This window comes from Euleptes europaea, chromosome 20 (genome assembly GCF_029931775.1).
Source record: "Euleptes europaea isolate rEulEur1 chromosome 20, rEulEur1.hap1, whole genome shotgun sequence".
Classification (NCBI taxonomy): domain Eukaryota; kingdom Metazoa; phylum Chordata; class Lepidosauria; order Squamata; family Sphaerodactylidae; genus Euleptes; species Euleptes europaea.
In genome coordinates, this window is record NC_079331.1 from 11,697,092 (window position 1) to 11,724,043 (window position 26,952).

A 26,952-nucleotide genomic window follows, 5' to 3' on the forward strand; every position below is an offset into this window, starting at 1 on the left:
GGGGATGGAGGAGGGGTCACTGGGGGTGTGGGGTGGAGGTAGTTGTGAATTTACTGCATTGTGCAGGGGGCTGGACTAGATGACCCTGGTGGTACCTTCCAACTCTATGATTCTATGATCCTCATGTTGTAGGGGGGGAACAACTACAATCTCCAGTTGAGGCCTCGTCATGTTCTCCCTGAATTACAACTGATCTCCAGGCTACACATACCAGTTGCCCTGGAGGAAACGGCCACTTTGGAGGGCGGATATAGATGTCATCACATCCTTGGCGAGCTCCCCTCTCCCTAAATTCTGCCCTCCTCAGGTTCTGCCCCCAAATCTGAAGGGATTCCCCAACCTGGAGTTTGCAACCCTAGGGGGGATCGAGGCTGAGCATGGCTTGCCTAAGGCCACCTAGTGGATTCATGTCTGATGTGAAATTTGAACCAGAAATCTCCTGTGTCTCAGCTCAGCGGTGCTTCACCACCTCTCCAAGGACAGGCTATTTCTCAAGCAGTTGATTTTTGTTGCTCTGAAAACCTGAGGAAGTTCTTCTAATTGTTTATCCTGATTCTGCCTCCCTGTGGTTTAGACACAATTGCTTCTTCTCCTAACTTTGTAAAAAGGATGAGCGGTCGTCACCCTTCTTTCCCCCTCTACATTCACATCACTAAAGAAAAAAAATATTCACAATGCATATTGAAAGGATATGCATTTTTTTTTTTTGCTCATTTCCAAAGCAACATACCGATAGGCATTCTGTGGGAGGCATTCCGGGAAGTTTCGAATAATTTGCAAGCCCACGCCTGAGAAGATAGAAAAGCGGAATCCCTATACCACATGCACTCAGGGGCTTAATAAATTTGATAAATGAGGGTATTGTTCTGCGAGGTGATTATTGGATTTCTGCTTCCTTCTCCTGTTCTCGATTGCATTACTGCTCTGAGCTCTTCAAAGCACCGGTTCTAGGAAACGGCTGGCAAGACGATTCAGCCTCTCTGCCTTGGTGTCTCCGGCAAAGGGAGTTCAGGGTAAAACTGGCGGGTTTATACAATTCCCATCCCTAACCCTGTGCCACAGTCAGAGTTCGTCTGCATACCGTCACCAGTTTAAGGCCTGTGAAGCACTGTGTGTAGGGTTGCCAGGTCCCTCTTCACCATTGGCGGGAGGTTTTTGGGGCAGAGCCTGAGGAGGGTGGGGTTTGGGGCGGGGCTTCAATGCCATAGAGTCCAATTGCCAAAGTGGCCATTTTCTCCAGCTGAACTGATCTCTATCGGCTGGAGATCAGTTGTAATGGCAGGAGATCTCCAGCTAGTACCTGGAGGTTGGCAACCCTAGTTATCGCAGATAGAAGGTCCTGGTTCTTGGTCAGGTAGATTGTGCCGGACACGTTGGTGTTTTGCAGCATGCCAAAAAGTGACAAGAATGCCTTTCAGTCCTAACTGTGTTTCCTTATATCTCCAGCTAGTACCTGGAAGTTTTAGACAGAACGAAGGCTCAATATAAATCACAGTACAGAAACAGACATATGCCGTGTGTAAAGAAACAGTCAATATTTACTGGGCATTAACTTCATGCCTAGAAATAAATCAAATGCAAAGTCCAGAAAAACACATGCATACAATATAACAACAGAGTGTAGAATTGCAATTCATTAACAGCACAACAATTGTTCATAGGCACAAAGTCTTGCATCCTCTTTCTTTATTCCTGGAAGTTGGCAACCCTAACTGTGTGAGCAACTCCCTCTCTGACTGCTTTTAGAGGTAGGTGGATATCGCAAGGGGGCTGGGAAAATACTGGTCCAAATCTCAGCGGTGCTCACTGGGAACAAGCCCTATGTCTCATGCCTCCACCCCATCCAGCATGCTCTGATTCAATTTGGTTTGGAGCCAATTTGCCATCCCAGTTTAGAATGCCAGCAGCAGCTGCAGTTTGCCAGTGAGCTGCCTTGGGTGCTAAAACCAGGAAGCCACCCACTAAATCAGAGCACACAAGAGGGGGAAGGAATGCAACGCTTGCTCGACATAGTGCCAAATCAGGGCTGGGAAATGCACCTGAACCAACACAGTGAGTGGGCCACATGGAGATTACAAAAGAGACCCAGTCCACCAAGGCTGTCATAAGGCAGGGACCTTAGTGAGGTATTATGACCTGACGGCCCAGGCTAGCCTGATCTTGTCAGAGCTCAAAAGCTAAGCAGAGTCGGCCCTGGTTAGTTCTTAGATGGGAGACCACCAAGGAACACGAGGGTCGCTGTGCAAAGAAAGGCAATGGCAAACCACCTCTGTTAGCCTTGAAAACCCTACTGGGTTGCCATAAGTCAGCTGCAACTTGATGGCGCTTTACACATACACAAATTGCAGAGTGTAAACTTTGGGGAGGGGTTGTAGCTCAGTGGTAGAGCATCTGCTTGGCATGCAGAAGGTCCCAGGCATCTCCAGTTAAAGGGACTAGGCAAGTAAGTGATGTGAAAGACCTCTGCCTGAAACCCTGGAGAGCCGCTGCCGGTGGGAGTAACATAAGAACATAAGAAAAGCCCTGCTGGATCAGACCAAGGCCCATCAAGTCCAGCAGTCGCCAACCAGGTGCCTCTAGGAAGCCCACAAACAAGACAACTGTAGCAGCACCATCCTGCCTGTGTTCCACAGCACCTAATGGAATAGGCATGATCCTCTGATTCTGGAGAGAATAGGTATGGGTCATGACTAGTATCCATTTTTACTAGCAGCCATGAATACTCCTTTCTTCCATGAACATGTCCACTCCCCTCTTAAAGCCTCCCAAGTTGGCAGCCATCACCACATCCTGGGGCAGGGAGTTTCTCAATTTAACTATGTGTTGTGTGAAGAAATACTTCCTTTTATCACAGTGGGTAGCCGTGTTAGTCTGTTTGCAGTAGTCAAAAAGGGCAAGAGTCCAGTAGCACCTTAAAGACTAACAAAAATATTTTCTGGTAGGGTATGAGCTGTGGCTCACGAAAGCTCATACCCTACCAGAAAATATTTTTGTTAGTCTTTAAGGTGCTACTGGACTCTTGCCCTTTTTGACTACTTCCTTTTATCAGTTTTGAATCTCTCGCCCTTCAACTTCAACAGATGACCCCGCGTTCTAGTATTATGCGAGAGGGAGAAAAGCTTCTCCCTGTCCACTCTTTCCAAACCATGCATAATTTTGCCTTTGCATAGGTGCAAAGCCCCAGTAGACTGCTTGCAACAGGGACCACCACGAAGGAGGTAACGTCTTACGCTCTTTTCAATCTGCATTCTTTTAGGTCACCATTGTTTCTGAAGGCATAATAATATAGGTCGATTTTAATCGATGAAGACCTCTAAAAGGTTTTAAGAGTGCTCACAGCATAAGAACATAAGAAAGGCCCTGCTGGGTCAGACCAAGGCCAGCAGTCTGTTCACACAGGGGCCAACTAGGTGCCTCTAGGGAGCCCACAAACAAGACAACTGCAGCATCATTATCCTGCCTGTGTCCCACAGCACCTAATGGGCATGCTCCTCTGATACTGGAGAGAATAGGTATGCATCATGTCTAATATCCATTTTGACTAGTAGCCACTGATAGCCCCATCCTCCATAAGAACTTAAGGAAAGTCCGGCTGGATCAGACCAAGGCCCATCAAGACTGTTCACACAAGATTTAACCAGGGGCCTCTAAGAAGCCCACAAACAAGACGACTGCAGCAGCATTATTCTGCCTGTGTTCCACAGCACCCAATACAACAGGCATGCTCATAAGAACACAAGAAAAGCCCTGCTGGATCAGGCCAAGGCCCATCAAGTCACACAGTGGCAAACCAGGTGCCTCTAGGAAGCCCACAAACAAGACAACTGCAGCAGCAGCATCCTGTCTGTGTTCCACTTGCTGCTCAAGTCTGGCACCGCAGCATGCATTATAAATGTACATTTCAGCAAATTCAGATTGAGCTAGCCTGGGCACTTGTCTATAGAGATATGACAAAAATGTTGAAGAAGAAGAAGAAGAGTTGGTTTTTATATGCCAACTTTCTCTCCCACTTAAGGGAGACTCAAACCGGTTTACAATCACCTTCCCTTCCTCTCCCCACAACAAACACCCTGTGAGGTGGGTGGGCTGAGAAAGTGTGACTGGCCCAAGGTCACCCAGCTGGCTTCGTGTGTAGGAGTGGGAAAACCAATCCAGTTCACCAGATTAGCCTCCAGCACATGTGGAGGAGTGGGGAATCAAACCCGGTTCTCCAGATCAGACTCCACTGCTCCAAACCACTGCTCTTAACCACGTTGAATCAGTGGCAGGAACAAATTTTTCCCCTGGATTATTTTTTTTTAACAATGGAAGTTTGGTGGAAAACAGAATTATGTGCAATGGATATTTTCTCATCAAAACTAGATTTGCTTTAGGAGACTAAAATGCACAATCTATAATCCTAGACATCCCCAGACCCCATGTGGAGGTTGGCAATCCTATATACTGTTCGGGCGAGAAGGAGCTCGGTTCTCGGCTAGAGATGGCTGTGGGGGTGGGGGAGAGGAGGAGGGCTCCAAAGACACTGAATCTTCTAGAAGCTTAAAACTCAATTTTCTGCCCTGTCCCTCCGCAGTACCGTGTGGGACTGCCACAGAACATGACGATGAACATTAATTCACCTTTGCCGAACATAACACGAATTACGGTATCAGCCCTAATTATGCGAGCGTATTCTGTTTCCCCTCTCCGAGAAGCTTCGCTTCCTTCAAGTTCACAGCAGCAAAGAACCACTGGTGAAAAGGAAAGAGAGAATGACAGCCAGGTGCACTTTACAGAAGCAGACCTGGGTGCTGAACAATTTTTAAGGTCAAAACACTTTAGGCTATTCTATATCAGCCGATAAACAAAATTGCTTCTCAATAATTCAATGCATTCCCCAGGAGCTCTTCAACATATTGCTCTCAGTAGCCATGGGAGTTGAAGAAGAGAGAAAAAGAAGAGTTGGTTTTTTATATGCCAACTTTCTCTACCACCATGGCGTAGTGGTTTGGAACAGTGGAGTCTGATCTGGGGAACTGGGTTCAATTCCCCACTCCTCCACATGAGCGGCGGAGGCTAATCTGGTGAACTGGATTCGTTCCCCCATTCCTACACACAAAGCCAGCTGGGTGACCTTGGGCAAGCCTCAGCTCTGTTAGAACTCTCTCAGCCCCACCTACCTCACAGGGTATCTGTTGTGCTGAGGGAAGATGACTGTAAGCCGGTTTGAGTCTCCCTTCGTAGAGAAAGCTGGCATATAAAAACCAACTCTTCTTTTTAAGGGACACTCAAACCAGCTTACAATCACCTTCCCCTCCCCACAACAGATACCCTGTGAGGTAGGTGGGGCGCTTTTTCTGTGGCATCTCAAGCCTGCACCTCCCCCCATGGGGGGTGTTTTATTTGAAGATTCAACCAAAAGGGCATTGAGCTAAAATGGGGCAGAAGTATTTTTTAAAAAACCAAGCCTTATTCCCCCATTACTACAGAAAATAATCTTTCCGTTACAGAAAGTGTTAGCTTGTAATCGTAAAACGAAACAGAGGTCTTCACAGAGATTCACAGTCCTAAGCCTAGGATTTAGTCTTTAAAGGTAAAGGTGGTCCCCTGTGCAAGCACCGGGTCATTCCTGACCCATGGGGGAGAATATGTTTACAGTGTGGACTGCCATTGCCTTCCCCAGTCATCTACACTTTACCCCCAGCAAGTTGGGTACTCATTTTACCAACCGCAGAAGGATGGAAGGCTGAGTCAACCTTGAGCCGGCTACCTGAAACCGACTTCCGTTGGGATTGAACTCACGTCGCGAGCAGAGCTTTTGACTATAATATAGCTGCTTACTGCTCTGTGCCACGGGGATTCTTTGGGATTTAGTCTTTAGGGTGTCATTAAACACAGATCCAGAAGCACAGGGAGGTTACAGCATGAGTCAGCATGAGACATGAGTCAGTTGCCATGAGTCAGCTGTGACTTGATGGCACTTCACACACACACACACACACAGGCACATTACAGAAATGGGTGCTACGGGAGAATCGCTGGGAATGACATCATGATTGATGGTCAGCAATGGTGTTGCCTAAGACTTGAGTGGAAGTGGCCATTGTTGCTGCTAATTGAGCTCTGTTCTCTGCTACTACATGGTATGTAAAGTGCCATCAAGTCGCAGCCAACATGGCAACCCAGTAGGGTTTTCAAGGCCAGAGACTAACAGAGGTGGTTTGCCATTACCTTACTCTGCACAACGACCCTAGTATTCCTTGGTGGTCTACCATGCAAATACTAACCAGGGGCCGCCCTGTTTGGCTTCTGAGATCTGACGAGACCAGGCTAGCCTGGACCATCCAGGGGAGGGGCTGTGGCTCAGTGGTAGAGCCTCTGCTTGGCATGCAGAAGGTCCCAGGTTCAACCCCCGGCATCTCCAGTTAAAAGGACTAGGCAAGTAGGTGATGTGAAAGACCTCTGCCTGAGACCCTGGAGAGCCGCTGCCGGTCTGAGTAGACCAATATTGACTGTGATGGACCAAGGGTCTGATTCAGTATAAGACAGCTTCATGGGGATAGGCCATGTCTCAGTGGTAGAGCATCTGCTTGGCATGCAGAAGGTCCCAGGTTCAATCCCCAGCATCTCCAGGAAGGACCAGGAAGTAGAACCTCTGCCTGACACCCTAGAAAGGCTCTGCCAGTTTGAGTAGACAATACTGACTTTGATGGGTCAAGGGTCTGATTCAGTATGAGGCAGCTTCATGTGTTCATGAATTCAGGGCCTGTTACTACATTAATATTCTTTTAATTGTGATATTGGGAGAGCACAGGATGCAGAGTAATTACTCTTAAGCTGAGCCACAGGATTGTCCAGTATTTAATGCCTGCATCGGGCCCCATCTGTGGTCTCCCATCCACATACCTATCAGATTTGTAACCCCTTAAGCTTTTCTATCGCCACAAGAGTTGGCACTGCCAGAACAGTCACTGAGCTACCTCTTGCTCATTGGTGGAGCATCTACTTGGCATGGAGAAAGTCCCAGGTTCAATCCCCAGCATCACCAATTAAAGGGACTAGGCAAGGAGGTGATGTGAAAGACCTCTACCTGAGACCCTGGAGAGCTGCTGCCAGTCTGAGCAGACAATACTGACTTTGATGGACCGAGGGTCTGATTCAGAATAAGGCAGCTCCACGTGTTCATCCCACGTATCCATGTCCACATGGCCATTATTCTTTGCCAATGCGCACATGCTTTTTGTGATCAAGAGGATACTCAGATTTCCCTGTAAACACCAGCTCGCGGTGCCAGGGCGAATCTAGTGATGACTCTGCAACACATGCATTCGTCCCGTTCCCCCTCCCCCTTCGCTGACATTTGGCAAGGCGCCTCGGTGCCAACCTCCTACCTTGGCTCCATCCACACTGATTATCCGATAGCTGTTCCTTGTGCTGTCATAGAAGTAGGAAACAGTTACGGCCTGCTTGCTGGCAGGAACCCAGTTCTTCTTGGTGGCGGGGTCAATTTGGAAGACATGCGCTCTGGTGGTGAAGATGGGCTGCTCTCTGGAATAGGGAAGGACAGGAGAAATGGAATGTGTCATGAGTCTGTGAAGGATGAAATGTGGCGCAGGTCTTGCCCTTGACCAAGCGGCATGGATCAAGTCGGACCCAATGTTAACAGTCCGCGATGAGATAAAATCTGGAATTCTAAGTGGGAGAGCAAAGAAGTAAAGTTACCATTCAAGGCAGCTCTCTTATATCTATTCTGAGCCACATCTGACATTTCAGCTCCTCGCAGCCAAGGGCCCCCTAAGCAAAAACCGCTCCTGAAGCAATTTCTTTCTGTTAAGTTTCCCATGAGCTTATGAATAGCCGAACACTGCTGCTTAAACAAGTCAGCTCCTTTTTCTACATGGATTGTCCCCCTTAGCAAATCCACAAGTTTTGTAACGCACCTCTTCTTTCTAGTTAAGCAATACCCTAATTTTCAAACACTAAGTCTTCAGAGTACAAGGCTGTCAGAGATAGGACATTTTGGAGGACATTGATTCATAGGGTCGCCATGAGTCGGAAGCGACTTGACGGCACTTAACACACACACACACACGTACTCTTTGCACATCAAGTCACCTGCCAAGTTATACCGCAGCGCGTCTGTCACAAAACTCCTCTGCCTTGCAGAGGGTTCTTGGGCATTTTAGGGTTCTCACTCAGTTCCCATGGGGTACAACTAGATTAACCAGTCTCACTGTGGCCCCGCATTAACCAAGAGCACACCCTAAACCACACCTTACACTCCTTGGATCGCATGTTGGGAAAATACTCATGGAGGTACCCAAACAGACTTCTCAGGAAGACAGTGTGAAAGTCCAAGAGACCAAACCACATGGCCATTTTTGCATGATAATTAGCAGCACGTTCCAGGCTGAATTGCCCGGCATATTTTTTTGAATTTTGCATGCTGAATTGTCATTCCGGAAGTGACTGCCAGCGCATATCTGCTTCGCATTACTAAAGAGCCCATTTAACGCGACCTTTGGTGTTTGCCGGGAAGAATCCTCCTCAAGGAACCATGCAAAACAGCAGAGGCATGTTAGCTATGCACATGCTAATGGCTATGCAAACAGGAACAAAGGAGCAGGTGAGTGGGAGGGGTGGAATTTCTCCTTTTGCGGCGGGACCGTGAATAGGCATTTTTAAAGTCGCATTTTAAAAAAGAGCTTTGAGGGAACATCAAAATTGACCATGCAAAAATGGCCAGGAATAGCTCCCGTTTCCCCAAAGCAATGCTTTTGTTTAGAGATCTGCCAGGGGAAGGGAAAGAGATTCAGCAAACCAGAAAACCCCCCAGCTAGCTTACAATTCTATTTCACTCCCATGAGACATATCCCATGATGTGCCTTCCATGATCACATTATGATTTCCTGTTTAGTTATTTCACTTCAAGTGCCGTATTTGCAATCTGCGAATTGGGAGAAAGAAAAGTCACCCAGCACGCTCAAGAGCTTTATTGAGGGATAAGGAGATTAGCACCCCCAAGGAAGAGACAGCAAATAGAAAGAAATTACTAATTTTAGTTTGCCCTGCTTTGTTCTCTCTGCCCGTCCAAATTTAAAACTTAAGACAGTGGAGCCTTTGGGGACAGAGATAAATGTTGACAAAGTTGCTGAAAGCCACTATGAGCCCGTGGGACCTGATGGTGATATAAACAAATAGATTAAAATTAATTAAAACTGAGAACCCAACAACTTCAGGATAAACAGGAGCAATTTTTAAACGTCGTAACAAAAGGCTTACAGTAGCAGCGAAAACAGGCAAATGGCCTGATTCTGGTTAATTTAAATGACAAAATGCACATTGGATGGTTAAATGCAGAATTAATCTGCTGCACGTGGTATGTCTCTGGAGGAGCTTCTCTAATCTTACTTATGCAGATACTAGTAATGCAAAAAAAAAGTACTACTTTAAGATACCACGCAGGTTTCTAAATGGGTGGGATAGCGCATCAAGATGATTAATGCATTCAGGTGTAACTGCCAGCCACACAGCATGAGGAAATCCGTCTCCATTCCTCTCCCGGTTCTAAAGAGCAGCCCCCAACGCCAACGCACACATCTAAGGTCAAGTGGTGTGGAATGAGTTTCTCGATGCAATAAACCATGCATTTCAGCCACAAAATGCAAAAAGCTTCCCAGCGCAAAGGAATTCCCTGCGTTAGAGAAGCCACAGCGTTCTGCACATTGGTTTAGCCCTGGGTGTACACCCAGAATAGGAACTGTATGAAAAAGCAGCCTTCCAGCTATTCTTGCCATTTTCCTTTCACCTCATATTTGCATAATTACACAGGCCAACTTGCAATGTATACTGCTGATACTGTGGCAATAGCATATGGTTGCCAACCTCCAGGTGGGGCCTAGAGATCTCCTGGAATGACAACTCATCTTCAGAGTACAGAGATCAGTCCCCCTGGATAAAATGTTTAGAAGAAGAATTGGTTTTTATATGCCGGCTTTCTCTACCACTTAAGGAAGACTCAAACCGGCTTACGATCACCTTCCCCTCCCCACAACAGACACCCTGTGAGGTGGGTGAGGCTGAGAGAGTGTGACTAGCCCAAGGTCACCCAGCTGGCCTTGTGTGTAGGAGTGGGGAAACAAATCCAGTTCACCAGATTAGCCTCCGCTCATGTGGAGTAGTGGGGAATCAAACCCAGTTCTCCAGATCAGACTCCACTGCTCCAAACCACCACTCTTAACCACACCACCACACTGACTCTTTGTAAAACGACTCTTCTCCCTGCAGTAACCACCTTATGTTTCATTTCTGAATTAAAATGTCTTCTTGCCCCCTCAATTTAGCATCTCTCTGCCTTTCTTCAGTGGTCACTTCCAAGCAAACATACCAAGTGTTCTTTTAATTAAAAAGTCCATCAAGGTTGGCAAGAGGGAAAAACCACACCCTGGTGTGTCTCTTGGCCATGTTAGAGAGTGACAAAGCATTGGGCATGAACACATGAAGCTGCCTTATACTGAATCAGACCCTTGTTCCATCAAAGTCAGTATTGTCTACTGAGACCGGCAGCGGCTCTCCAGGGTCTCAGGCAGAGGTCTTTCACATCACCTACCTGCCTAGTCCCTTTAACTGGAGATGCCGGGGATTGAACCTGGGACCTTCTGCATGCCAAACAGATGCTCTACCACTGAGCCACAGCCCCTCTCCATGGCTCTCCAGGGTCTCAGGCAGAGGTCTTTCACATCACCTACCTGCCTAGTCTCTCTAACTGGAGATGCCCGGGATTGAACCTGGGACCTTCTGCATGCCAAGCAGATGCTCTACCACTGAGCCACAGCCCCTGAACCACAGAAATTACACACATACAAATACTTTCATTAATAAGCTTTAGTTTCACACATTGACATTCATTCTACACTTTTATCCATACAACACTGCATAAGCAGTCATCAAAATGTACCAAGGCAACTGCTGATACAGGCAATTCAGATGATCAAAATGCCAAAAAAACCTGACATTTATCGTCAGTTTCCTCCTATGACTCACCCTGGATGCAACATCTTAAGATTTAAACAAATATAGGAGTCTGGTACTCCAAGGTACACAAAGGTTACCATGACTAATCACAAAAAAAAAAAAAAAATTAAGCCTATCACAGTGGCCTCTGCTCTCAAGCACAAACGGTTACCAGCTTGTAACTTTTTTCCCAACCAGCCCTTGCTAATTAATTCTCTCCAGCCGTATTCTCCGAGCAACCTACGCTTCCTGATGCCAGGGCAAGAAAGAGAGTTTAAAAACTGCAAACCCAATTAAGAAAAAAGAGAGAGTGGGCTGGGAACACATGGCAATTCTACCTAGGAGCTTCAGTTTCCAAAATGATGTACTCCTTCACCATTTTTATAATCAGCATCTGACAGAGTCAGGCTTACAGATATTACACTCAAGGCCTACCCCCATACCTGATGGAGATTTTTAATAAGGTCTTACAAATGACAATTCTACAATGTTGACTTTTCCGGGTATGTTAAGGTTGCCTACCTCCAGGTAGTAGCAGGAGATCTCCTGCTATTACAACTGATCTCCAGCCGATAGAGATCAGTTCACCTGGAGAAAATGGCCGCTTTGGCAACTGGACTCTATGGCATTGAAGTCCCTCCCCTCCCCAAACCCCACCCTCCTCAGGCTCCACTCCAAAAACCTCCCGCTGGTGGCAAAGAGGGACTTGGCAACCCTAAGGTATGTGGACGTTTGCCAGATTTCACATGGTATGGCAGCCAAAATGTTCAGTTTGGTTCTATAAAGGCAGTCTACTCTTAGCCCTAACCAACCTGGCATGATTGATGCCATCTGTGCATAGGATTGCCAGCTTCAGGTTGGGAAATACCTGTAGATTTTGGGGGTGGAGTCTGAGGAAGGCAGGGTTTGGAGAGGGGAGGGACTTCAATGCCATGGAATCAAATTGCCAAAGCTGCCATTTTCTCTAGGAAAATGATTTCTATTGCCTGGAGATCAGTTGTCATAGTGGGAGATCTCCAGCCACAACCTGGAGGTTGGCAACTCTATCTGTGCATAATCCACAAATGCTCATGTTGAGGCCTGAGCCAGAAATGAAGGAACTGATAATGGTACCCTGGCTCCCAAAGGCAATGAAAATGACTGCCTTGACCCCAGGATACATAGTGGAGTCAACAAAACAGAGCGTTCTGCCATTACTTTCCCCCAAAGCACGTAAGAGACACAGCATTTCTTCCTGCTGGCCTTGCAAAGTCAGCAAATGAAAGGTAGGAGTCTACCTTGTGTCTCTCTCCAAGGCATAGCAGAAAGAAGACTGATAATCAGGGACAGGAAGCTTTCCTTTGCAATCACAGCACCTTTTTTTTTGAAACTAGGCCACATAGCGCCATAATAAATATGTCCATATTGAAAATTGTGGGGGGGGGGGGACAAACAAAGGACCAAAATTGTATACGAATAGAAAATTACTTTCAAAACTTAAACACACACAGATCAGGAAAAGAAGACTAAAGCTGCAAGTTTAAAGAGAAAGAGAGCACTTTGAGAAAGGAACTATGAGTAGAGTCGCCAACCTCCAGGTACTAGCTGGAGATCTCCTGCTATTACAACTGATCTCCAGCCGACAGTAGGGTTGCCAACCTCCAGGTACTAAGTACAGGAGAGGCTAGTATAACCAATTAAACACAGCTGGTGTATAACAAGGTGTATTGGGTGCATTAAATGACAAACAACAATAACAAAGACAAGAAACTATATACAATACTCTATGAATAGTCCACCAGAGGTACTAATATCACAAATTCAAGGACGTGTGAGTAGGGAGGAAATCTTCATAACGAAGTAGCAAGGGAAATCTTCGTAACAAAGTAGCAAGGGAGACGATCGTTTCTATTCTTCTTCAGCCCTGTTTAGTTGAAGTCATATCAATTACAAAAATATTCCATACTCCCATAGGGATGAAAAAACTATGTAGAATATAAGTAAAAAGGTTCCAATTCAGGATACATCATTTCAAAAACATAGTTGTACAGACAGGTTCAGCCATTCCCTTCAGGAATGTATCCCGAAGTATGGAGTATGGAATATTTTTGTAATTGATATGACTTCAACTAAACGGGGCTGAAGAAAACAGAAACGATCGTCTCCCTTGCTACTTTGTTATGAAGATTTCCTCCCTACTCACACATCCTTGAACTTGTGATACTAGTACCCCTGGTGGACTATTCATAGAGTATTGTATATAGTTTCTTGTCTTTGTTATTGTTGTTTGTCATTTAATGCACCCAATACACCTTGTTATACACCAGCTGTGTTTAATTGGTTATACTAGCCTCTCCTGTACTTATTTCCTTACCGGTGGTATCAGTACAAAGGTGTTTATTTTGGTTGCTCAACCTCCAGGTACCAGCTGGAGATCTCCTGCTATTACAACTGATCTCCAGCCATAGTAGGGTTGCCAGCCTCCAGGTACTAGCTGGAGATCTCCTGCTATTACAACTGATCTCCAGCCGAAAGAGATCAGTTCACCAGATTAGCATCTGCTGCTCATGTGGAGGAGTGGGGAATCAAACCTGGTTCTCCAGATCAGACTCCACCACTCCAAACCACCGCTCTTAACCTTTACACCATTTTGATGCACAGTTTTTAATATTTACAATTTGATCAAAGGTTTTGTGATTTAATATAATGTTTGCTCTTTTGGAATTGACCTTAAGCAAACAAACACCTTTCAACCAAGTCCATAAGAGCAGCAAACAAAACAAAACAAAACAAAAACCCCTTTGCAGTTCTTAGTATTTGTATTTATTTTAGCTATGTTTGAAACAGAAGAAAAACTTTACACAACAAACAGCTTAAAGAGCTCGCAAGTGTATAAGCAGCTAGATAGATGTAAACAGTTCTACAAGAATTTAAAGAAGATTTGAGATCTTAAAGAAATCTAACCAAAAAAAATCACAATGGACAACAAGCACACGCTAGCCAAACTTAAGCACTTTAAGTCCCATTTATTTCAATAGGAGAGAGATAAGGACATTTTTAAACCTCCTCAGTTGAAATAGCATGAATCACACCCTCTGCAATTTCGGTGACAATCTAATGGGGCAGGGACCTTTTTAAAAATTTATGTTGTGTATGACCATGTACATTGAGGACACCACATAAATAATGTTTAGTTAGGCATTTTTACCCCACCTTTCTGCTGGGAGCTTCCCAGGCAATTTACAAACCCAAACAGACCTGTGGCTAAAGCAAAAGGAGAAAACATCACATGCTAAATTGGTGCATGCCAGGCAAACATTTCCCTAAACCTGGTTCTTAGTTATACTACTTCTGAGGTGTGTGGGCTACTTCCCTTGGGAGGCCAGTAGCAACCACAAGAAAAGTCCCACCACACCAGTGCCCCCAACAGCCACTTAGATAGGGTTGCCAACCTCCAGGTACTAGCTGGAGATCTCCTGCAATCACAAATGATCTCCAGCAAATAGAAATCAGTTCCCCTGGAGAAAATGGCCACTTTGGCAATTGGACTCTATGGCATTGAAGTCCCTCCCCTCCCCAAACCCCGCCCTCCTCGGGCTCTGCCCCCAAAACCTCCCACTGGAGGTGAAGAGGGACCTGGCAACCCTCCTACATTGAGACCATCCATCTGGCCAGCAAAGTCTGTGAGATTCAAGGAAGAGATCAGAAGAAAGGCCATTGGAACTTCTTTGCATTGAGATTTTTTTTTTTTGCTGTTTGGACTTTCTGTTGAAAAGCACGTAGGTATTTTAAAAAACCCCAATAAAAAAATTAACAGATTAACACAACAGATTCAGCAATAGGAACACAACCAAACTTTAAAAAAGAAGAAGAAGCCAATGTTAAAATCAGATGCTTCTAAAAAGCCAAGGGAAACAAGAATGTCTCCAGGCGCCTAAAATATAGTGCAGCCACCAGGATGAATTGGACCACAATCAGGGTGCCACTATTGAAAAGACCCTCTCTCTGGTCACCACCTGCTCCGCAGATGAGGGCACCAAAGGGAGATCTCAACTGATCAGGAGGTTCACATCAATCTGATGCAACAGAGATGCAAAACATGTTTAATTATAACCCATTTTAATTGCTGTAAAAACAGGTGCCGTATGAAATACAATATAGTTTGAGGGCATTCATTCACTCATGCCATAATATATCCATGGACCATTTACAATGGTGGGGCCCTGTGTGAACAGACTGCTGGACTTGATGGGCCTTGGTCTGATTCAGCAGGGCCTTTCTTATGTTCTTACAAGAGTTCCCTTTATGCTCATTTCCCATACACATGTTTGAGGTGTGGATTAAGTTCACAGCTTCCCCCCAAAAAATTATGCTTCATTTTGATCTGCTGCCTGAAGGCCAAAATGAAGACGTTCTTTAATTACAGTTTCCAGATGCATGCAAATATTATGTTTTTAAGCCCTCGAATGAGCAGAATTGATCACACAGGCAGAGTACCCTTTGATTTCGCACAAATCCGTTTAGGAGAAAATGTAACCATATATGTGCCCAAGCAAAGCTTAAGTTTGCACACAGATTGGGAAGGACAAGCCATCCAGTATCCACTCCCTTCACCCCTAAATTATTAGGGTTGCCAGATCCCTCTTCAACACCGGCAGGAAGTTTTTGGGGCGGAGCCTGAGGGGGCGGGGTTTGGAGAGGGGAGGGGCTCCAATGCCATAGAGTCCAATAGCCAAAGTGGCCATTTTCTCCAGGTGAACTGATCTCTATCAGCTGTAATAGCAGGAGATCTCCAGCTAGTACCTGGAGGTTGGTAACCCTATAAATTATATTGTCGAAGGCTTTCACGGTCAGAGTTCATTGGTTCTTGTAGGTTATCCAGGGTGACCATGGTCTTGGTGTTTTCTTTCCTGATGTTTCGCCAGCAGCTGTGGCAGGCATCTTCAGAGGAGTAACACTGAAGGACAGTGTCTCTGTGTCAAGTGTGTAGGAAGAGTATTATATAGTCAGAAAGGGGTTGGGTTTGAGCTGAGTCATTGTCCTGCACATTACCTTTGATACTTTTTGCAGGACAATGATTCAGCTCAAACCCAACCCCTTTCTAACTATATAATACTCTTCCTACACACTTGACACTGAGAGACACTGTCCTTCAGTGTTACTCCTCTGAAGATGCCTGCCACAGCTACTGGCGAAACGTCAGGAAAGAAAACATCAAGACTACGGTCACACAGCCCGGATAACCTACAAGAACCTATAAATTATGCTTGTGCTGTTCATACTTAAATACAGGTTTGTTCCCACAGGGCACCAAATATTATTTCCCGGTGAGCCCAAAGATGACAGAGAGGGAGAATAGGGTTGCCAACTTCATTCCTGGAGATTTGCATGAGGGAGCTGGGGAAGGTGGGGTTTGGGGGAGGGGAGGGACTTCAGAGGTCTATTAATGCCATAGAGTCCAAAGCAGCCATTTTCTCCAGGGGAACTGATCTCAGTCATCTGGATATCAGTTGTAATTCTGGGAGATCTCCAGGCCCCACAAGGAGGTTGGCAGCCCTAGTCCAAGAGAAGGGATATTTCTCATGCTTAAAAAGTCTCATGCTTAAGTCTCATGCTTAAAAAGACAAGAGATCCACTACACATTATGCAGGAGATCAGGCATCACGGTTGCCTGCAATTTTTTGAAAAGCTAGTAGTGTGTGTGTGTGTGTGTGTGTGAGAGAGAGAGAGAGAGAGAGAGAGAGAGGGGGGGGGTTAAAATAAAAATCTGGGGCTGCAGTAGGGGGAGGAAGTGACCTCCCACCACACCACCACTGCAAGCCTCAAGCAATCGCATATTTCTTGCATCACATGCAACTTGATTCTAAACTAGCAAAGAAGCTCCATGGATACTTAATTTCTATATGTGGGTCACAGGATCCTAGCTGTTAAAAGGTTCATTTCTGATTTATTTCATTTGTTAATTTCTGGTTTCTGTTTTGTTTGTTCCCCTCCCCCAAAAGCATGAGTCAAACTCATGGAGGAAAGGTTTATCAAGAGCTATTAGCCAAGACAGCCAGACAGAACCTCCATGTTCAGATGCAGCTCGACTCTGCATTAGGGTTGCCAGGTCCCTCTTCGCCATCTGCGGGAGGTTTTTGGGGCGGAGCCTGAGAAGGGCAGGGTTCGGGAGGGGAAGGACTTCAATGCCATAGAGTCCAACTGCCCAAGTGGCTGTTTTCTCCAGGAGAATTGATCTCTATCGGCTGGAGATCAGTTGTAATAGCGGGAGATCTCTAGCTAGTACCTGGAGGTTGGCAGCCCTACTCTGCATGCCCCGCGCTGAGGACAAAGAGGGCCTTTTAACTTTGCCTGCTTGACCTAAACACCATCTGCTCCTGGAAGCAGAATGCTGGGCTAGACAGACCTCTTGTCTGATCCAGAAAGGGTCTTCTTACCTGGGGGAGGGTGTGTCTCAGACTACATGCATTGCATACAGGTTCAGTGCTTAGCTGTCTTGAGCTGAGGCAGCAAGCAACAGGAGGGGCATTTCTCTGCCTGAGACCTTGGGAAACTGTTGCTGGTCAGAGTAAATAATGCTGAGCTCAGTGGACCAATGGTCAGACTCAGTATAAGACAGGTTTGGATTTTCATCCTAAATTAAAACTGGTTAATTTCACATATTTACAAAAAAAATCTTTAGCTCTATCTATATATAGAAAAAAAAAATTGCAAATATTCTGGTGGTTAGCAGTAAAGACAGAGGTATAAATGCGGAGGTTGCTTTCCCAGTTTTAGAACATTTTCATGCCTCTTTCCCCCTTTTTTGCGGGGGGAGGGGACTTGAGTTCTCTTGCAATAAGCAAAAATGCATTGTGCATTAAAATGGGAACTGTCATATAAAACACTAAATCATCTAAAAGTAGCACAAAAGCCCTATTAAACAGCAGGCACAACACAAAACTTCCACTCAATTGACATTGAGCTCAGTTAAAACCGTTTAGATCACTAAAATGCCCTTGACGGCTCTCCTGAAAAGTTCAGTTTCAGACAATTTTCTAAACAACAGGAGGGCAGGAAAAGGTTTGATGTTATTTGCCAGTTTGAAGCTGAAGGGTATTTTTGCCCCATAAAAAAGAAAACTGGAGATCGATACTTGGGATCCCGTAAAGGAAAAGGTCCCCTGTGCAAGCACCGGGTCATTCCTGACCCATGGGGTGACGTCACATCCCGACGTTTACTAGGCAGACTTTGTTTACAGGGTGGTTTGCCGGTGCCTTCCCCAGTCATTGACACTTTACTCCCAGCAAGGTGGGTACTCATTTTACCCATCTTTGAAGGACGGAAGGCAGAGTCAACCTTGAGCCGGCTACCTGAAACCGACTCCCGTCGGGATCGAACTTAGGTCATGAGCAGAGGTTGAACTGCAGCTTACCACTCTGTGCCACGGGGCTCCTAGGGATCCCATACCAGTCACAAAAAGTGATTAGCACATGACAAAAAGATACTTTCTTTCAAGCCTTCATATGCCCATATGAAAACTTCCCATTTTCAGGCTAGGACAAGAATGTTCCCCCACCCCTTGTTCCATTACATTTAAATATTGATCCTAATAGGGACAGACAGGTGGGCAATCAAGCTTTGTATACTGCCAGCAACCAGCATCGTGCAGGATGTGAATAATGTCATTTATGGATTGACAAATGGAACAGCTCCACTAATTGTATTTTAGGGTCTTTGGACAGCTTGTAAATCACACAACCATATGGCGATTATTTCTACTGCATTGAAAATACATTCACACTTACCCCAACCCCCCCCCCAAAAAAAAACATTTTTAAAAAAGTTAAGACTCCTAGGATAAACGGAGCTTTGTCAGGCAATGAACAACAAAATCAGTGTTATGCATTTCCCCCAGACCCCTAGCTCAGGATGAATCCTTGCGCCCAAGGGCAACACAGCTATCGATCCAGCTGGCTTATGTGATGGGTAACTCGGTTGGCGCACGACGCCACAATCGGATTACGTTGTCTCGTAGCGAGGGTGCACGGCAGCTGCTTACACATTTGGTTTGGCGCTTCAGCCCCACTCAGAACTCTCGACAAGACCGAAAACAAAGCTTGGGAACAGCCCCACAAAAAATATCAGGAAGCCGCTTGCAAGCATCTCCATAGGGTTGCCAACCTCCAGGTACTAGCTGGAGATCTCCTGGGATTACAACTGATCTCCAGCCGACAGGGATCAGCTCACCTGGAGAAAATGGTCACTCTGAAAGATGGATTGTATGGCATTATACACCATTGTAGCCCCTCCCCTTCCCAAACCCCGTCTTCCTTAGGCTCCGCCTCAAAAATCTCCAGGTATTTCCTAACCCAGAGCTGGCAACGCTACGTCTACACTAGATGCACAGTTGCCCATGGTCCGCCAGGAAGTTTCTATACCAAGCCAAGCTTGTACATGTATCAGATGTAGGGTTGCCAGGTCCCTCTTCGCCACCAGCAGGAGGTTTTTTGGGGCGGAGTCTGTGGAGGGCAGGGTTTGGAGAGGGGAGGGAATTCTATGCCATAGAGTCCAATGGCCAAAGCGTCCATTTTCTCCATCTGAACTGATCTCTATCGACTGTAGATCAGTTGTAACAGCAGGAGATCTCCAGCTAGTACCTGGAGAGGTTGGCAACCCTAATCAGATGTCAAATTGCTATCTTTTCCTGGACGGTACCCACGTCATGCCACAAACGAAAAATTACATGTTTGAATGCCCCCCCCCCAATGCATGCAGAAAATGCATGCAAGATGGAGAAGTGCTCAACCTAGCCATTTCCTGGCATGGAGTTTTCTTCCTTAAGGGCAGCATTCAACACAGAATTCCTCGCCGGCAGCCGGAAGCGGTAAACCCAAGGAACGGTTTTACTACCTGTTCTGTTGTATGTATAAAGGTGCGTTAACGAGCATAAAGACACAGCCTTTTAGAGATGAACTATCAAGAATAAAGAAGCAGCAGGTGAGGAAAGGGTGAAGCACACCCTCCTCCTCTGCTCCAAAGGAAACTCCTTTTATTTCCTTTTTAAAAGAGGAAGAAGAGTTGTTTTTTATATGCCGACTTTCTCTACCACTTAAGGGAGACTCAAACCGGCTTACAATCACCTTCCCCTCCCCCTGTGAAGTGGGTGAGGCTGAGAGAGCTGTGACTAGCCCAAGGTCACCCAGCTGGCTTCGTGTGGAGGAGTGGGGGAAACAAATCCAGTTCACCAGATAAGCTTCCACCGCTCATGTGGAGGAGTGGGGAATCAACCCCGATTCTCCAGATTAGAGTCCGCCGCTCCAGACCACTGCTCGTAACCACTACACCACACTGTCCACAGTTTCCTTTGTCCCACCCCCGAGCTGAGTGCAACATTAAGAGAAACCTTGCTACTCATGGCGTGCACACCATTACAGTTTATTAAATACAGCCATTGACCAGCATGACAATAAAAAAGAAGAAACAATCACAACGGTACACAATGAACGAGCTGTTTCACATGGCATTGGTGTGCGCACCCATCCCACTGTCATCTCTTGCCAAGCAAGTTTGACAACGCTTCAGAAAAGACCGTGTAAATCCTATTTGGCCAGAGATAGACTGCGGTAAGTATGGAGTCCAGAACACATTGGACTTCTGACACCAACAACCCTTCTTTCTTTAAACCCATTGCACTTTTCTCAGGCAGCCCAAACACTTCATCTGTTATATCTCAGTTAACACTTACAGCAGCCCTGGTGGATCAGACCAGTAGTCCATCCTACCCAGCATCCCATTTTCCACAGCGGCCAATCAGATGCCCCTGGAAAGCAAGAAAGGCTAGAGGCTAAGACCCTCCCAACCACTCCCCCAGCTACTGGTATTCAGAGGTACAGTGGCTCTGAACATGGAGGCTCCACTTAACTACTGTATAATATTTTATAAGAAGGTTCTATTGTGTGTGTTTTTCTTATTGATATTCTTAATTTGCTTTGAAATCGCTAAAATGTACAGGGCGCTTTTTGACCAACAAATGAAAAACAGCCACTAATGGGCCTATCCTGCCTGTCAGTCAAATTCAAATTTATTAATATGCTCGACTGACCAATCACATGCCAACAAATCAAAATTTCCAGACTCAATAGTTTTGCACCGCAGAATCACAGACCGCCCGTACATATAAAGGTGTAAGAACAATAAAAACAACCCCTGGTTAAAATTATCATCTTAAAATTGTAAAATAGTCTAACAATCATTCTCTAATAAAGCTCTGCCTATTTTAATAGCAACAGCGCAGAACTTGGCAGTTTGGAGCAAAGCTGAGGGTCTTCTCCTAATAGGAGCTTCAGGGAATTTACCTGTCAGTCTAACCCACTTTCCAGCCATCTAAGGTCTTTTATGCGTGGCTGTTTCATTCGCCGTCATCCCTCTGACGACTTGGGGTCTTTGTGTTGATTATGCCTGCCGTTTCTGACCATCAAAGGACACCTCGCTCTCCCCCATGTCTCCCCGCATTTTGCCCTCGTTTTCAGAGACCTGTTTTATCTTGGATTTGAAAACGCGGACAAGACATGGCAAAGGGCAGGGGGAGAATGAGGCGACCTCTGACAGTTGGAAACGGCATGTGTAACCCAAACAAAGACCCGAAGTGGTCAGAGGGGTGATGGCGAGTGAAACAGCCATGCATAAAAGACCTAAGTTACTGGCCATCACTAAGTTACTGGAGCCAAAGTTAAGAATTCTGGAGCCCCAAAGATTTAAGAGCCCCGTAGCGCAGAGCGGTAAGCTGAAGGACTGCAGTCCAAGCTCTGCTCATGACCTGAGTTCGATCCCAATGGAAGTCGGTCTCAGGTAGCCGACTCAAGGTTGACTCAGCCTTCCATCCTTCCAAGGTCGGTCAAATGAGTACCCAGCTTGCTGGGGGTAAAGGGAAGATGACTGGGGAAGGCACTGGCAAACCACCCCGCAAACAAAGTCTGCCTAGGAAACATTGGGATGTGATGTCACCCCATGGGTCAGGAATGACCCGGTGCTTGCACAGGGGACCTTTACCTTTTTAAAGATTTAAATGGGGGGGGGGGAATATAAGCAGACAACTAACTGTCATTGGGGAAAAATCAACAGGACTTAAAAGTACTTCACTGTGGCTGGATCATGCCCTTTATCAAGTGTAGGCATGTCAATGCAACTTGCATTCGGTACCAGGACCACACCACCCTCGCATTTTCTTCTGTGCATAAGTGACAAATGCTGAATAAAAGTTTGCATAGTTGGACTGAGGACATGGAGACATGCCAGTTTGTTGATGCACGCATCTTGCGTTCCCATGACAACTTCCACATAAAGATCGTGCAGAACCGGCAAGTTTTTAAAAATAAAATCAGTGCTCTGTCCAAACCCATATTGTTTCATTTTTTCAAAAAATAAAATATGAAGAATTCCTATTTCTCCCATCAGCTTCCTCCACAGTGCGACTGCTGCCAGCAAACAATATAGCAGGACAAAGATCGTGTGTGTGTGTGTGTGTGTGTTACCCAGCATTCACTTCCGAACGTAGCCCAAAACGACTTCCCTGCTGTGTGAAACAAGGACTTTGCCCCCATTCTGACCACCATCCTATTTGGGCACAGGCAAATCACACGTGTGCATAAAGTGCTGTCAAGTCGCAGCTGACTTATGGCAACCCAGTAGAGTTTTCCAGACAAGAGACAAGCAGAGGTGGTTTGCCACTGCCTTCCTCTGCAAAACAACCCTGGTATTCCTTGGTGGTCTCCCATCCAAATACTAACCAGGGCTGACCCTGCTTAGCTTCTGAGATCTAATGAGATCAGGCTAGCCTAGCCACCCTTAAATCTATCTCTACATTAGTATTCTGCCCTTCCTTCAAGGGCATCAGGGAAAACGTACGTGGTCCTCCTTTCCTCCATGTTATCCCCACTCTGTGAGGAAGGCTACGAGCCAGTGTGGTGCAGTGGTTAAGAGCGGTGCTTTGGAGCGGTGGACTCTGATCTGGAGAACCAGGTTTGATTCCGCTCTCCTCCACATGAGCAGCAGAGGCTAATCTGGATTTGTTTCCCCACTCCTACATACAAAGCCAGCTGGGTGATCTTGGGCTAGTCACAGCTCTCTCAGAGCTCTCTCAGCCCCACCTAGTTCACAGGGTATCTGTTGTGGGGAGGGGAAGGGAAGGTGATTGTAAGCCAGTTTGAGTCTCGCTTAAGTGGTAGAGAAAGTTGGCATATAAAAACCAACTCTTCTTCTTCTTGCAGGCAGCCCAAGGTGAGCTTCACAGTTGAGCAGGGGTTTGAGCCTGGGGTCATCCTTCCCCGACATCCTTTGGCTGCTTCCCTCGCCAGCGCCTACCTTGCCCCGACATGCTCTTCCTCACCCATCCCTTATTTGCTACCACGCCTTAAGACAGGTGTTCCTCCACCCCTTCTGGGCCAGCTGGAACAAACAGCAGGAGAAAACTGGAACACGTGATATATTTTTTTAAGCTTTAAATAGCTTTAACTATTTCAACCAGAAAGACTCACTCCACGCAAACTAAGGATGCACACCTGATTTTACACAATTTTTTAAAAAAATCCCCTCCGAGACTCCGGCTTCAGACTTCAATGTTCTGTCCGACACAGTCTTCCATAGGTTGCCGAAGTCTTTATGAGGTCTAATTTTGGGGAGTTAATGAATTCACGCTGGTGTAGTGGTTAAGAAGGTGGTTTGGAGAGGTGGAGTCTGAACTGGAGAACCGGGTTTGATTTCTCACTCCTCCGCATGAGTGGCGGAGGCTAATTCGGTGAACTGGATTGGCTTCCCCACTCCTACACACGAAGACAGCTGGGTGACCTTGGGCAAGTCATGCTTTCTCAGCCTCACCTACCTCACAGGATGTCTGTTACGGGGAGGGGAAGGTGATTGTAAGCCGGTTTAATTCTCCCTTAAGTGGCAGAGAAAGTCGGCATATAAAAACCAACTTTCCTTCCTTCCCTTCCTTCCTTCCCTTCTTCCCTCCTTCCCTCGTTCCTTCCTTCCTTCCTTCCAGCTGTACCAAGGATATGCGAACTGTTTGTACATGCCCCTGGATAATGTTGCTAACAATGTTATGTTAAAGCTTTTACAGATTTACCTAGGCCTATTTAAGGATACCTTACGAAGTATGGGAAAAAGAGGATCTATAGTAACCATCAAGAAATATATAAAAATTAGATTCCAGCTCTATAATGCATTCTCAGAGAGTATGCTCTACCCAGTTTTGGGGTATCCTTCCATCTTTGAGAACCCCAGCTTATTTTAGCAACCTAACAGTCCCTTGTTACCACAGAGCTTTTAAGCTTGCTCGCTTGAATGCCACTCCTTTGGAAGATACAATAACTTACCTTATTCAGATAGACTTTGTCCATGTGATCTGAAGAGAGTTTCATATGATGTTGGAAATCCCCCAATACAATTCTTGTCGCGATCAATGGATTACCCCTATTTTAATTAAATTACCCGGCGTACGAAAACAGTCCCCTTTTTGCTGGTGGATAGAGATCCAAGAACAACACTGGCGGTGGCCAAGTATCTCTCCACCATATTTTCCTTGAAGAAATAAAGGCTCTCCATTTACTGCTCAAGACCTTTTGGTCACGGGAGCTTGAAAAGGAAAGGAAAGGCTTTTATAGACCATTTGGTTTTTGTAATCTTGTTTTATAATTATGGTGTGGCAAATGCCTAATGAAGGTGATGATGAACTAAGGATGCAGCCAGATGTCCATTATCGGAGCAGTGGAAGCCCCTCTCACTGGGTGTGATCAAGATGTACCACCTGCTTTACAGGGCCGCACTCAAGACAAAGCAGGTCTCGTTGGACACAAAAGCTGGCTATGAACAATGCGGACAAGCTGCCCAGCTTCACGGGAGACTGCAAGGCCATTTCCCTTCCCTGTTGGAACCAATTTTTCAACTTAAAAAAAGTGCTTTTAATGAGGCAAATTGGAAGGAGGGGATATGATAACCATCTTCAAGTACTTGAAGGGCTGTCATATAGAGGATGGTGCCGAGTTGTTTTCTGTTGCTCCAGAAGGTCGGACCAGAACCAATGGGTTGAAATTAAATCAAAAGAGTTTCCATCTAGACATTAGGAAAATTTTCTAATAGTTAGAGCGGTTCCTCAGTGGAACAGGCTTCCTGGGGAGGTGGTAAGTGCTCCCTCCCTGGAGGTTTTTAAGCAGAGGCTAGATGGCCATCTGTCAGCAGTGCTGATTCTATGACAGGCAGATCATGAGAGGGAGGGCACCTTGGCCATCTTCTGGGCATGGAGTAGGGGTCATAGGGGTGTGTGTGGGGGAGGTAGTTCGGAATTTCCTGCATTATGCAGGGGGTTGGACTAGATGATCCTGGTGGTCCCAACTCTATGATTCTATGAGGCTATAAATGAACATTTATGAGAAGACAAGAGTCACTGGAAAAGACAATAATGCTAGGACAAGTTGAAGGCAGCAGGAAAAGAGGAAGACCCAACAAGAGATGGATTGACTCTATAAAGGAAGACAAGGCCCACAGTTTGCAAGACCTGAGCAAGGCTGTTAACGATAGGAAGTTTTGGAGGACACTGATTCATAGGATCGCCATGAGTTGGAGGCGATTTGATGGCACTTAACACACACACACACACACACACACACACACACACGGATGAGGATTAACTGGAAAGCAGCAACTATACAATGGTTGGAACAGCTGATTCAGATCCTTTGTCAATTTAATACAAGTCTACGTTAACAAGATTCAACAAGGGGAAAAAACTGAAGTGAAGAGAGATGTATTAAAGCAAGTCAACTCTGCAGAGGTCAGCAGAGGTCAGAGCAATTGAACACCAAGGTCCCTTCTCCACCCCACTTCCATATCCCACACTCATCTGTGCCATAATGGCTCTTTCAAAGCATGCTGTGAAGCGCTGCAATATAATATTTATAATTCACGGGAGAAGTCTCTTACAGTCCTAGCAGCAGTGGCACTTAATACGAAACCACTTAATACAAATCCTGCTCCATGCAGTGTGGCAGTAGCCACAGATGAGACATGACACAGCGAGGGACCCCAACTCAGCTACAAACACCAAGAGGACATGAAGTCTGGATAACGGATTAGCGACACAATTTGAGATATTTTTAAAAGGAAGCTGCTTACTGAAAGGATGTATCCTCCTGTCTCTTAGTTACATACAATGAGAAAAGACACCTTTGGCATGGTTCCGATATGATAGCAAACCACTGTATGCTGCTATGTAAATAAGCCTGGGGATAGGGGGAGTTTCTCAAGCTTGCAAGCTCCCTCATGTGGCCAGATTGCTGGGTTGGTGGCAAACCACAGTTCGCCGCTAGATCTGAACAGGCAAACTACGGTCAGGTCTTGTTTTTCCAAATCAGAATTCCAGTGGCTTGATGTGGGTTTGCAGGGAAGGTGCAAGCCACAGTTTGCTAATTCAGGTGTAACAACAAACTACAGTTCACCACCAACCCAGAAATATCTAATGATCTGGCTGCACACTAAGGGAGAAGAGAGAGTTCAAGCCAAAGGAACCCTGCAGACACATAACAATAAACCATGGTTTGCCATCATATCTGATCCATGCCTTAAATAGCTTCTTCTAATTCTGTTAGTTGGTTCTCGTAGGTTATCGGGCTGTGTAACCGTGGTCTTGGTATTTTCTTTCCTGATGTTTCGCCAGCAGCTGTGGCCGGCATCTTCAGAGGAGTAACACTGAAGGACAGTGTCTCTCAGTGTCAAGTGTGTAGGAAGAGTAATATATAGTCAGAAAGGGGTTGGGTTTGAGCTGAATCATTGTCCTGCAAAAAGTAACAAAGGTAATGTGCTAACCATTGAAGATGCCAGCCACAGCTGCTGGCGAAACGTCAGGAAAGAAAATACCAAGACCACGGTTACACAGCCCGGATAACCTACGAGAACCAATGAACTCTGACCGTGAAAGCCTTCGACAATTCTGTTAGTGTTTAGCAA

General features: G+C 45.9%; 1 protein-coding gene across 1 annotated transcript in view; it reads right to left on the reverse strand.

Annotated features, from left to right (window-relative positions):
* HOMER2 (homer scaffold protein 2) overlaps window positions 1-26,952 on the reverse strand; it is a 73,795-nt gene that overhangs the window by 28,191 nt on the left and 18,652 nt on the right. The window contains exon 2 of the mRNA XM_056865679.1: window positions 7,371-7,527. Coding sequence (XP_056721657.1) covers window positions 7,371-7,527 — 157 coding nt within the window. The remainder of the gene's footprint in view (window positions 1-7,370; window positions 7,528-26,952) is intronic.